Source organism: Palaemon carinicauda, chromosome 15 (genome assembly GCF_036898095.1).
Source record: "Palaemon carinicauda isolate YSFRI2023 chromosome 15, ASM3689809v2, whole genome shotgun sequence".
Lineage (NCBI taxonomy): Eukaryota > Metazoa > Arthropoda > Malacostraca > Decapoda > Palaemonidae > Palaemon > Palaemon carinicauda.
In genome coordinates, this window is record NC_090739.1 from 19,798,003 (window position 1) to 19,812,406 (window position 14,404).

Below are 14,404 nucleotides of genomic sequence, written 5' to 3' on the forward strand. Positions count from 1 at the left end.
TAAAATTCCCACTGAACAATAAAGATGCCCTTCTGTAAGTACAACAAATGCAGCTTCAAATAAAATAAATTATTGCATTGCAGTGAGCTCAATCACCCTCAGTTTTGTTATGTATCAATTCGTAACCAAATATTACTCGGGGATTAATATTATTTAATAAAAATAAACAAGTCATTCAAAAGAGGAATAAGACTTCCCTGACATAGACAACTAATAACTTTTCTCATCTGTGCACATAACCGATGATTACTTACAGCAATTACAAACTCATATACATAATAATAAACTGACGATGAGACGCTTTTGTTTTTAAGAATTTCAACAGCGTCCGGAAATAAAAAAAAAAAAAAAAGGAGGCAAAAGTGATAACAAGAGTCCGCTTTCCCCAAATTTCAAAAACACGTGGTATCATGACATCTCTCAATATCTATATATATATATATATATATATATATATATATATATACTTAGAAGAGTTGTTTGTCAAAATCTTATTGAAACACAAGTGACACGAGGTCTTGAACATAGGTTGTATGGCAATTATTCATGAAATTTAATAACAGGACACAACTGAGCAGCTGTCCGAAGTTGAACACATTTACTTTAGCCATAATCAAATATTTGAATACAACTTCAACAATTCAATCGCAAACAAGTCGAAATTATGTGGGTTATTAGGTATCAATTTTATGTTATACAAGGTAACCATTCAAATGTTCTTTAAATTTATTGGAAGGGCGCACTACATTATTTTGAATTAAACTTGTTTATTGGCTGATCTTAACTAAGATCACGCTTTATCAACTGAAGCTACACCGCAAAAAAACAGGTAGATGTAAGCAAAACTTCCATAGTCAAGTCTTACCTGCCACCCGAGGAAAGCCGAATCCATCGAACCATTGTTCACTTTTCTTCTGGTGTGAAAAAAGTAATTCGATTGCTACTTTCATGGCAGGTAACAGATCAACAGGTGTCACTTTCACAGAGACAGCACATCACAGATATGGCTTCATACCACGCCGTCGTTCTCTACACACGACAGCCACAACTCTTAAACTATGAACACTCCGGTATAGTCAATAGCATGTAAATCTATCTCTCACATTCACTAACAAACAGGGACGTCCGGTTACAGTCAGCCGACCAGTACCAAGTTTGCCGCAAAACTGACCGTCAATACCAAAACCACGAAAGGTATAGGATGAGAGGATCTCACTGGTCCCAAAAACGGTTTCTTTCTCTCTGTTTTCCACGGAGGGAAATAAAATTTCTGCTGGGAGGTACAAAGGCTCAGACTGTCCCGGCGGTAAATACACAAAACCGGAAGTGCTTAACGGACGCCGGAAATACCCGGATACCCCTCAGCGGAAGCGGCCGATGGAGGGGAAAGACGACAATGTAAAATCTGTGGGAATGTTTTTACCATAATGTATATCTATAAAACTTAAGCATTTCACCACTAGACCATGACCAGAGTAGGCATATATTGTCTTGTTTCAAGCTGAAAGAATAGGCCAAACGTTTACTATATATCGAATTTCTTTAAATCTCAAAAGAGCAAGAACGCCCAACCGCTTAACACTGAACAATACTATTCAATGTGGTTGCGTCCAAGCGCAACATGTGTTTTACCGAAACCGAAGCGGAGGAATTGGGGGAGGGGCCACAAATAACCCGTGTTTGACCTAACTACGACTACGTCACTTTCACCGCTTTTAATGAATGAACGCGTGAATGGATATCTGGATACAACCGTGTCAGCGCCTTCAGCACTCTCACACTACATACCCTCCACTAACCCCCCCAAATATCACCCCCCTACAAACCCTAATGTCTCGAGTTGCCAAACAGGCTATATTTACGGCTTAAAACATCCGACGGGAAATTATTGAATAAAAAGCACGACCCCTTACTCATGGCTAAAAGGATACGACAACCTCTGTCGCTGTCACGCATGCTTTAAATGAGAGATGACTAGACGACTACGAATTAGATGAAGAAAAGGAAAAGGTGAAGCTGGTGAAAGACAGCTTCGAAATGAATGAACGCCCTTAATCTCAAGGGAGAAAGAAGGGGGGAAGAGGGAGAGGGAGGAGGTGTAGGAAGGACGGGGTTACATGTAGTAAAGTGGGTGACTGAGGGGGACCGGTTACCCAAGGCAAAAGGACGGTTGATTCTCTCTCTCTCTCTCTCTCTCTCTCTCTCTCTCTCTCTCTCTCTCTCTCTCTCTCTCTCTCTCTCTCTCTCTCTCATATTTTCACATACATTGAGCTTACAAATATATAATAGATACAGTAGTCACCAAAACCACTTGACACTTCAAGATGGAACCAGAATGTAAACCACAAACCAAGTCACATTATTCACAACATATAATTTCCCCCATTTAAATATCAACTAAGGACGATAGTTATCATATTTGGTGAAATGATGCCCCAAAGGCCCCCTACAGAAGACACATGTCAGAAGCATTCTCCTAACCTACATTTCTTAGCCTACTGGTGCACTTCCTTTCACTCGTCTACCCAGACAATGAAGCCGGTGCTACTACCCCCATCCCATTACACCTGCTCATGGGCTCAGGGTCCGACAGAAATCAAACTCTTGGCAAAATGTATTCAGACGTGGCCACCGATTCAATTGACTTGGAGGTGCTTTGAGAACTCAAATAATAAGAGGTAAGGTATTCAGAGAGAGAGAGAGAGAGAGAGAGAGAGAGAGAGAGAGAGAGAGAGAGAGATTTGTTGTAGATTATCTGGTTAATATAACTAGAAATAGGATCTTACATACTATAGTAACGGACATAAATGGAGATTTTTGTTGTACATTCTGTTTCTTGGTTTCTTGTGACTGGAAATGAACTCTACTATACTTGCAGACGGTAGAGAGAGAGAGAGAGAGAGAGAGAGAGAGAGAGAGAGAGAGAGAGAGAGAGAGAGAGACTAGAAAATATTAATAAAGCACATCTGGCCCCGCAGTGAATGGCATCATCTACAATGGAATAAGTGGATTCAGTCATGACACGGCACAAGGCAACAGATTAACCACGTGCCATCTCGTTCGTCAGCTTACGGGAGAACATTCCTCCAACAAAGACAAAACGCTGAAATACCGAAGATAACGAGAGAGAGAGAGAGAGAGAGAGAGAGAGAGAGAGAGAGAGAGAGAGAGAGAGAGAGAGAGAGAGAGAGAGAGTAATTCTTTTTTTTATTTCCAATATTTACATTGGGTATTCATAAAATATAAGGCTAAAATTAGTAAAGTCATCTTACAAAAGTTCAAATATTTGTTATTTTAGACATACAAAAGTTGTTTTAAGAATCTACAAATCGGCTAAAACTTTGTAATTGAAATAATTCATCAGTAATAAAAGAATATCATGAAATCAGAAAGTATTTACTTAGAATATAGTGAGTAAAAATTACTCTTGCCGAATATTGAAATACATTGTCAGAGAGAGAGAGAGAGAGAGAGAGAGAGAGAGAGAGAGAGAGAGAGAGAGAGAGAGAGAGAGAGAGTGAGAGAGAGAGAGAGAGATATGGCGTATTACAATCAGAAGGGAACACGTGGAACTGTTCAGGAAGTTTGTGTGAGCGATATGTATGAATCACGAGTTTAATACGCGGCATATTTTAGTCTCACGCCTATGGCATGTATCGGAAACATATGAATCCTCTACGATTCTTTTCTGTTGACTAAGATTGGGAAGTGTTGGTGCAATTCCTTTCCGACTAACTAAATATACACAGCAGAAGTATTTTGAAAATTTTCATTTACCGGATCTACAATTTCGACTTTAAAGATGATAGTTGTTATAAACTTTTCAATAATTTGCTTTAATTTATTTAGTGACGTGATAAGAATATTTAATATTTCCCAAAGATATGCACAAAACAATCACAAGTTACGGCTGAGCCTCTCTTATTCCGCATTCTCTAGACATGACGCAAATCAAGTCAGCACACGACTTGAAGTTATTTTGCTATGGAATGTTTCGTTATTCATCTTTTCTTATAAAAAATACAATTATTAAGAATAATTTATAACATATATGCGGAATTATTGTATTACAAAAATATAACAAAAATAGATATGAACTTTTACAGAATTTTACCAAAAATATATATCAAAATCAACATAAGTCAAAATAAAAACCAAATTGATAAATATAGGTCCAAATATTTAATATCATGGAATCCATGATCCTGTGTGTCTTCAGCTTTTACCAATGTCTATGTGGGATAGCTGTTTCCAATCAGCTATTTTTCAAGAGTTGAAAAAGGTCAGGTTGAAACCTTCCATGGTAATAAGTATTTATGCAAATTTCCCAAGAAAATTAAGAGTTGGAACTGTCATCTGATAATCATTATCACAATTTGTTCAAGAAACAACAAACCTTAATTTTCTTTAATATCTTATAAGAAAAATATGTCCCACATTTCAATATTTACAAAATTTAACTTTCAATTATGTAGTCATATACTTTTCTTATTTTCAAAGCAATTCGTTTTGACGATAGGACTAATTATTATATAATAAATTATACAAAATTTATTTTTCAATTAGGCATTTGCAATAGCATCCTCTTCCAGAAGCCGGTAAATATTCAGGTTTTAAACAATCTGAGTTGAAACGTAACTCAGAGTTGGGTTTTTCTTTAAGCTTTTGGTGAGAACTATTATCATCCACAGAGACAAAAATACTCTTGGTAAATATATATATATATATATATATATATATATATAATATCTGTTCTTATGTCAAATAATAAGGATCTAATTTCACCGGAATTTTACGTTTTTAACTATACTGTAAAATATTGAATCGTCAATAATAATAATAATAATAATAATAATAATAATAATAATAATAATAATAATAATAATAATAATAATAATTTGTGAAAAAAAAAATATGGCGTCTTAGTAGATTGGTAAATACATTTTGGCAACATTTATTCCAGCAGTATCTACACACACAGTCCATTGCATATATATATATATATATATATATATATATATATATATATATATATATATATACATATATATATATATATATGGTATATATATATAGGCTCAATACGACACAGTATTCTAGAAGTTTTATTCCAGCTGTGACCAAGTTGTGGAATGATCTTCATAATCGGGTAGTTAAATCAGTAAAATTTCAAAAGTTCAAAATTGCAGCAAATGTTTTTATGTTGAACAGGCTGACATAAGTCTTTATGGTTTATATATGTCATATCTGTTTTTATGTTGATACTGCTTTTAAAATTATGTATTAATTTTTTCTCATTATTTATTTATTTCTTTATTTCCTTTGCTGACTGGGCTATTTTTCCCCGTTGGAGCCTTTGGGCTTATAGCATCTTGCTTTTCCAACTACAGTTGTAGCTTGGCTAGTAATAATAATAATAATAATAATAATAATAATAATAATGATAATAATAATATATGTATGTATATTTATATACACATACACATACACATACACACACACACACACACACACACACATATATATATATATATATATATATATATCATCATCATCAATACTTAAGACTATGTTACCTCATGTATTATGTAGACAGTCTCACCTATTGTTATTAACCTAGGCATCGAAAGAAAACATTTTGCGGGTTGCGATAGAAAGAAAAAAAAAAACTATTTTCCTGCATATTAAGGACAGTACAAAGCTCTGGTAGAAGATCAAAGGGCTGGGTAACTTTCTCCTAGAATTTCGTGCAAAAGCTTTCATCTTTTTAACACGCAGACCTATTTGGACCTTTTAGAGTTAAAGTCTTCGTCTCTTCCCCATTTCCCTTTTCATGCATTTATTTCTGCCCAGGGCTACATACGGTTTTAGATTTACTCATCCTTATGGCTTTCAGTACAAAAATAAGAATATGCGAGAGATTTCAACATACAAACATACATACATACATGAAAACATGCATGCATACACACGCACATTCATGACTAAATGGCATTGACACTGTCATGACAGCTTTCTGAACCAGGGTTCGATTCCCTAGCCGACCAGAAGCTATTGTCTTTGAGTGGTTCCGCCTTGGGACTCTGATCCTGAGGTCGATAAGAGATTCCTGACATTAAGGTATTAAAACATATGGCTTATTTGATATATATATATATATATATATATATATATATATATATACATATATATATATATATATACACACACACACATATATATATATATATATATATATACATATAATTTCAAATAAGCTATATATTATTGATACATTAATGTCTGGATTCTCTTAACTACCTCGGGATCAGAGCCCCAGGTGAAATCACACAAAGACAAGAGCTTGTAACCGGCCGGGAGTCGAACCCTGGTCCGGCAAACTTGTAGAGACAGTGACTACCACTTGGCCACGAAGAAAGATAAAAGTCAATGACAATTCTGCTGTACTTGTACCTGTCGAATTCAGGTGTTTTGTACTTAGAATTGAAATTAACCCATCTTCACCATCGTAGCTAATTGGTAGTTTGTTACTTGGCATTCGATAAATGATAAATTTTTGCACATTTAGACGTGTTTTTCATATTCAAATAAGCCATATATTATTGATACATTAATGTCTGGATTCTCTTAACGACCTGGGGATCAGAGCCCCAGGCGAAATCACACAAAGACAAGAGCTAGCGTATATATATATATATATATATAAGGCGTCGCTCTCCCAAATCGAAAAGAAAAATATTTTCTTAAATCACATTTCCTACTTTATTTTTCGTATAGTACTTGATACAAATAGGCTATCACTCCAAAAGACGTATTTAGTAACCCCCAAAAAATGTAAAATTTCCAAAGATTTATCTTTTATATCTGTATATCAATACAAATCCAAACAAATCAACAGCCACAATAATGGATGACGCCACAAATAATAATAATAATAATAATAATAATAATAATAACTATAGTAAAAATTAACCAGTGGCAGTGTAGGCTTTTTCTTCAACTTTTTTTTTCTTACCAACCAACGAAGATTCTCCCGAGATTCAGAGATTCATTGAGAAAACGACGCAACTTCAAAAGTCTTAAAAGGCATTTTATCTCATTCCAACCATAACTAAAAACTCCCAATCCCGCTTTCTTTAATGCTGTTATGGTTTTTAAAATATCTTAATTTTATTGCTAACTACTTCTCTTGTAGTTTTTTTATTTCTTGTTTCTTTTCCTGAGCTATTATTCCCTGTTGGAGCCCTTGGGCTTATAACATCCTGCTTTTCCAACTAGGGTTGTATCTTAGCTAGTAATAACGACGACGACGACGACAACAACAACAATAATAATAATAATAATAACAATAACAACAATATACTGAGTCGCGTCTACTGTTTTGTGTTGCATCTCAAATGTTCTCATTTCACATTTTTTAGAACCTAATAAGCAATAGCGACAGAATGCAACTTATTGATTGGACACAGCATGAAACTGGTAAGTAAAAAAGGGACTCAACATTGGAACATTTGTAGAAACTGCTACTACAAATGAATTTCAGCAAAAAAAAATCTAAGCATACAGTTTTACTGAATTAGAAAGGGTCTGCAACGGTTTCAACCTACACCCTTTGAAGCTATCGTCATAGATTTGCCATTCAAGTAACTAACCATAAAAAAAAAAGGTGTGGAAATGAGTCATATGCCCTTAGACATTGTATTTGCGACCAGCTGCATCAAACAAAGTTCGGACAAAGTCACTCCTCCTACACTAACATGGACATGGAAATTTCACCGCCAGACTCATTGTATACCTCAATCTGGCCTCACGACAGCTATGGTCATCGCCGCCGGAAATACACCAAGATCTAAAGTTACTTTTAAGGTAACGACATTAAGATCGCGTCTGTGGCAGAGGAGATTCACTGTTCTTATGTTGACCGGCCGTATTAGGCCGTGATATCCACAGATCAGATACGAGAGGCCAAAATAAAGTTGACATTTTCGGTTATCGTTCTTTCTTATTGGGACAATGGTAATCTGCAAAGTATATTAAGAGGTAATATGTATTCTAAATCAAAACAGCCTAAATGGTGTTTCCTTTGATATGATTTTGATCAATTAAAAAAGTCTGATGATGAACTTCAGATATGGTTAGAGAAAGCTTACATTATAGTGTAAAAGCCATTTTATTGCTACATGGTCTGCTATTACTATTATAATTATTATCAAAAGACAAGCCGAAATCTTAATAAGAAAAGTAGACTGTTACAAGTTTATGGCTCCAACAAGAAAAGCGGTTCAACGAAATAGAAAACAGAACACATTCACCATGTTGAAATAAAGACAAGCGAGTGAGATGACAATTAAAACTAATATCTAAATTAAGTGTGACTCCGTTGAGGTTGAACTTTGGAGTTTTACTCATTCCACTGTATGGCTGAGAACATCATTTTATATCTTGGTGATATCAGGAATAAAACTTCTTGAATACTGTGTGGTTTTGAACATGGCATGAAAAGGCGAGCTGTCAGAATAAAATGCACATAATGTCCTATGTTGTGTAAAAAACCATGGGGGAAAATCTATTCAAGGTAAAGTGAGCTTATTGAAAAGTATTGATGAACACCAAGATTACGAAGTTCAACAGACCTTATCTCTCTCTCTCTCTCTCTCTCTCTCTCTCTCTCTCTCTATATAATATATATATATATATATATGTATATATATATATGTATGTGTATATATATGGTGTATATATATATGTATATATGAATATATATACATATATATATGTATATATGAATATATATATACACACACATATATATATATATATATAATGGTTCCAGTCAGCTGATGAATGCCAATATATGGAAATAACATTTGAGACATGCCGGAACAAGAATCATGAACCATAAGAAAAAACAGGTCTCCAGAAAGCTTTAGACTCTCAAATTAATTATTTTTTAATCTAGTGAAGTGATAATAGATATCATGTTTCTCAAAAGTTTTTACAAAACAGAATAACCTCAAGAACTCACTTGTAGATGAAGACACAGACAGTGATAGGATCTGTGTGAGAAAATCCTTTGTCCTATATCTACTAACAACCATACGTCTAACTTCATACCCCATAATTTAAACCATGAATTAATAATAGTTAGGACCCGTTATGAGAATCAGCAACCACATGTCAAAGCTCTGAGATGGAATCGATGCAAATAGATAAGGATTCATCGATAAACAGCTGTTTTCGATGGCAAAAATGATACCACGAGGAATATCACAGACTACATTACTGGAGTCACCATAACGCCCATCAACATCTACACGTTCTCCTCTTTTAGTTAAAAATTCAATATTACCAAGAAAATCAACAACTCCCACATAAGTTTGAAAACAAACATTACTAATTATCTATCTTGAGCAAATAGTCCTTTCTAGTTACCGGAAAAAAAAAAAAAAAAAAAAAAAAAAAAGACAACTTAGGGGATAAGCAATCAGCATTTTTTTCCCAAAATACAAAAGTAAAATTCTATTTGGCTCTATACCTCAATACAAATCAAGTTTAAATAACTAACTCATCATTTCACTGGACACAAAAGCTAGTTAGTTTAGCTTCCTGAATACAATAATGAGGTATGATAAGAGTTTTTCAGTGCTTTGCCTACTGTCCCATACATCAGACACAAGAGCTGCCTTTCCCTTAGGGCAGTGAGTGATAGAGCCATCTGGTCTAAGCAAAGGAGGCACTGTTAAGTCTCACGATGAATAGCCAGATACATGTTCATGAGTTGTACCAGAAAGGGTTTATAATGCAATAACACTGCATTTACTGGAAGTTGAAACAAGCACTCAAGAACAGGAATTCTTAGTTGCGTACAATTATTACTATTTGTTAAATGGTCACGTTATGAAAATACGATGACATTCTTAAATATATATATATATATATATATATAATATATATATATATATATATGTATATATATACATTATATATATATATATATATTATATAGACTCGGTGTCTTTACATAACCACAACAAACAACAAAGACAGGAAGGACGAAATGATACAAGAGTAACAAACCATAATGAGAGTTGTATACTACATAGGCAACCGCAGAGACACTTTCGATTGTCTTTCAAGTTCGTGAACTGTGGTCGCAAAATGTCTTCTTTCCGGTACGATTTCCAGCCTGGAACTTCCATGAAATGGTTTATGGCCAACGAGCATTCACTAAAAATTAGCTGAAGTTTCATTCTAAAAGACGAAATTAGACTATTCAAATATGAATCTCATGATCTTTAACTAATAAAGAAAAACGTCAACATGAATATTGCAATTCCTCTAAGGAATTGAAATATCAAAAGTACCTGGGTATGATAGTAAAACCAAACCAAAAGTAAAATTAAAACAATAGCAATAAAAACGTTTAAATGGACGCAAGAATGAATTCTTTAAGAATCTATTAGCAGTATACAAAGGGATCATAAGGGATCGGTGGTGATATTGAGAAAGCCTGACTAAAATAATAAGTTCGCGCATCTAATTCCGTAACCAGCACTCTAAGATGAGGACCCTATCGCAGAATACTAAACAGGGAAGATAATCTGCACGTCATAGAATAGCTACAGTTAAGAACGTCAACGAAATATGTTATGCAACGAAAGATAGAGAGAGAGTTTAATCAATAAATTATTGTAGTTGCTACAATAATGTTATTTTTTATTCCTTTCCGTCATAAGATTTATTCGTTACATTTAGCTCTAATTATCATAAATTAAATAAGTTTATATAGTTAAAAAACAGTGCATTCTTTCAAGTATGATACACTAAGTTCGGTCAATTATTTTCAACCTATGTTAAAATCCGAAATTAAATATTTTCCATATAAATTACAGTTCATAAGTAATTCAATGTTGATTCAAATCTGAATTAAGGATTCGCTGCACTTAACTCCGTACATACAAATCTTCACTCTACGCCAACTTTAAAGTCAAAATATATTTCCATTTGTCTAATTAAACCACAGAGAAATCAAGATGGAAGAAGAGCCAAGGTGAGTCAAAATATTTCTTTGCTTTCTGCATAATAAAATGTTGACAACCCTTTTGTTTCAATAAGTATGTGGTGTAAAAATTACAGTAATTGCCTTTTTTCCTAGACTAATTGAAAAAAAAGCTACTTGATAAAACTACAGATATAAACCTTACAGAGACATTTAAGTAATTTGGGAACGTGAAAATATTTTCTCTATCGATCTATCTTTAATAACGTATATTTTTTTGCATTTTCAAATAGCTGTAACTATGAAATACTTCAGAGTGGATTAGCAGTTTTTAAAGTCATCAGAACACCTTTACACTATCCTTGAATACAGATCCTCCTTCAGCCACCTATTTAGGACTTTTACCTAATCAGAAGTTTTTTGAGCACATTGACATCATAACCTGATCTTTGTAAACATATTCAACAATCCATGAACATAAAATCGTTACTTTCATCTATATTTCACACTATTACTCTGGGGTTTTTGGAATATTTATTAACAACAATATATTTTTACTTTCTTCTTGAATGGTGAAATGGATACGTTTTTACAATATCTAACTTGTTTATTGATAGGATCAATTGGTTTCTTACTGATTAATTGAATATTATTATTGTTATTGTTATTGTTATTATTATTATTATTATTATTATTATTATTATTACTATTATTATTATTATTATTATTATTATTACTATTATCTAAACTACAACCCTAGATGGAAATGCAAACCCAAGAGCTCCAACAGGGAAATAGCCAAATGAGGAAAAGGAACAAAGGAATAAACTGCAAGAGAAGTAATGAACAATTATTAATGTAAAATATTTTAAGAACAGTAACACTAAAATAATCTTTATATATAAACTATAGAGAGACTATGTCGACCTGTTAAACTAAAAAATATCCGCAGCAAGTTTGAACTTTAGAAGCTCCACCAATTCAACTACTTGATTAGGAAGATCATTCCAAAACTTAGTCACAGCTGGAATAAACCTATAATACTGAGTAGTATTGAGCTTTATGATGGAGAAGACATGACTATTAGAATAAAGTGTATACGACAAAAAATACAGACATAAAATAAAGGACGTGTTAAAGTTAACGATAAATAAAATTGCACATCGCCAGAACTTACAGTTTTCGATCCAAAATTAACTTGCTAAACGGATGTTTTTGTGTAATAAAACAAACAAGAAAACTCTTGACAATGACTCCTTCTTACGGACAACAACATTACGTAATTTATACGCAGTTGACAGTTGTGATTCTCAGATTTCTTAACTCGGCTTCCTTAAAAGGTAATTCCTACGTCATGTTTTCAAGTTTGTGTAAAAACCGGTTTCTTCTCAATTTCAGTTAACGAAAAAAAAAAATAGTGTAACTTGTTTAATTCCAATTTAATCTTTTTGGGATATATTCTATTAATATTAATATACTTAGAATATAGGTATTGATTTTAAGTAACGCTAACGTCGCAGTATGCAAACTTATTGACAGAGAGAGAGAGAGAGAGAGAGAGAGAGAGAGAGAGAGAATCTACTTTCAATCTAGCGGAAAAAGCCTTTTATCATATCGCGTCAATGCGTAGGCGTCATGTAAAAAAGATTAGGAAGTGGCAACGTGTGATTGACGTTGTGAAGACAGTTATGCTATATAAAAATGGGTACTGGAGAGAGAGAGAGAGAGAGAGAGAGAGAGAGAGAGAGAGTGAGAGAGAGATGGGGGAAGGGGGGGGTTATTGTTGAAGGCTTCGAGAGCAAACCGCACCTTCAATGACACCCACACTTAGCCTCATTTTATCACCGCCATAAACTGCAATTCCTTCGCCTGTAACCACTGCATTACAGGACCCATCCTTCGGGCATCAAAAAACTGTTTCCCCCATAGAACTACTTTGGGTTAAGTAGCCAAATTAAGTCATGAAAGAGAGAAAGAAAGGACTGGTGATGTGCTTAAAATGTTTGGGGTTGTTTGATTTCTCTAAATTGAATGGCAAGCCTCTTGCAAATTATAAACGTCTTGGAAAAAATATGGTTACCAAAGGGCTGGTGAAATGTTTATGATATTTGGGTTACTTGAGTTTTATAAATTAAACGGCAAGCCTCTTACATATCATAAATGTGAAAAATTTATGGTAACACTTGCTAAATTACAAATGCACATACAGACACAAAACACATACATACATACACACACACACACACACACATATATATATAATATATATACACACACACACATATATATATATATATATATATATTAGATACATACATACACATAATATAAATTGTCAATAGTCAAGCCGCTACCCAGAACAGGGGATGGCTTTAAAAATAGTCCTGAATCATTAATCTTTCTACAGCTCAATCGTGGATTAACCACAATGGATTAAAACTTCAACATTATTAGTTTCATACACAAAGACTAATCAACAGCGAAACAAATCACCCAGCAAAAACTTTACTTCCCATAAGTCTTTAACACCTACATCTTTCGGGCGCAATTAATATTTCTTACCCTACTTCAGTTCACATCCAGTCAATACATACTTTAATCCCATATCATCATCATCATCACCCTCAGCAGTTACTAGTCCACTGCAGAACAAAAGCCTCAGACATATCACACCCCGTCTGCTTATGGTCTTTCTATGGCCGTCTATAGGTGCAAATTTTCTTAGCTCCTCAATACCCAGTTTTTTCTTCCTTCCCGCTGCTTCTTTTGCAGTTTACAGGGACCAATTCTGTTATTTTCTTGTCCAACTTCCTTTCCCATGACAATTCTTTTTCTTGCGTGCTTCTAGAATATCCTCCACTTTAGTTTGCTTTCGTATTCCAGTTGCTATTTTGTTCTCTTAATGTTATTCCTATCATAATTCTTTCCATAGCTCTTTGAGTTGTAATTAGCATATGTTCTAAGGTTTTAGTAAGACTCAAAGTTTCTGATGAACAAGATAATACTTTTAGAAGCATCCGATAAATTACTTTACATTTTAGAGAAAGTGCCTTTTAATTTCAGTCTCATGTCCTGGGAAAACAGTGTCTATTCTGAGTACGTATATTTCTTAACACTCTAAAAGTTCGTCCATAACCTTATCTGATGTAGCCTATCTGCATTTCCAATGGAAATTATCTTAGTTTTACTAAAATTCATTTTCCGTCCTAAATTTTTGCTTTTTCTATTAAAATCTTCTATCATCTACAGCAATTCCTCCCATGATTCACTAAATAGATATGTCATCTGCATATCTTTCAAGTTGTTGAAGTATTCCCCCATTACGGTTAACTCCTACATTTTCCCAATAATTGCTAAAAACTTCTAGGTAAGCTGTGAATAAATTAGAGGAGCTGGGGCGTCTCC

The 14,404-nt window shown here is 33.9% G+C and overlaps 1 protein-coding gene across 2 annotated transcripts in view; it reads right to left on the bottom strand.

Moving 5' to 3' along the window:
* Spred (Sprouty-related protein with EVH-1 domain) overlaps nucleotides 1-14,404 on the bottom strand; it is an 83,470-nt gene that overhangs the window by 13,396 nt on the left and 55,670 nt on the right. Inside the window, exon 1 of one of the 2 annotated variants that reach the window (XM_068388184.1) lies at nucleotides 866-1,009. The exons of the other annotated variant lie outside the window; for it this stretch is intronic. Within the exon in view, the coding sequence (XP_068244285.1) occupies nucleotides 866-900 (35 nt within the window). The 5' untranslated portion in view covers nucleotides 901-1,009. Of the gene's footprint in view, nucleotides 1-865; nucleotides 1,010-14,404 lie in introns of those variants that run through there. 2 annotated transcript variants of the gene reach the window in all.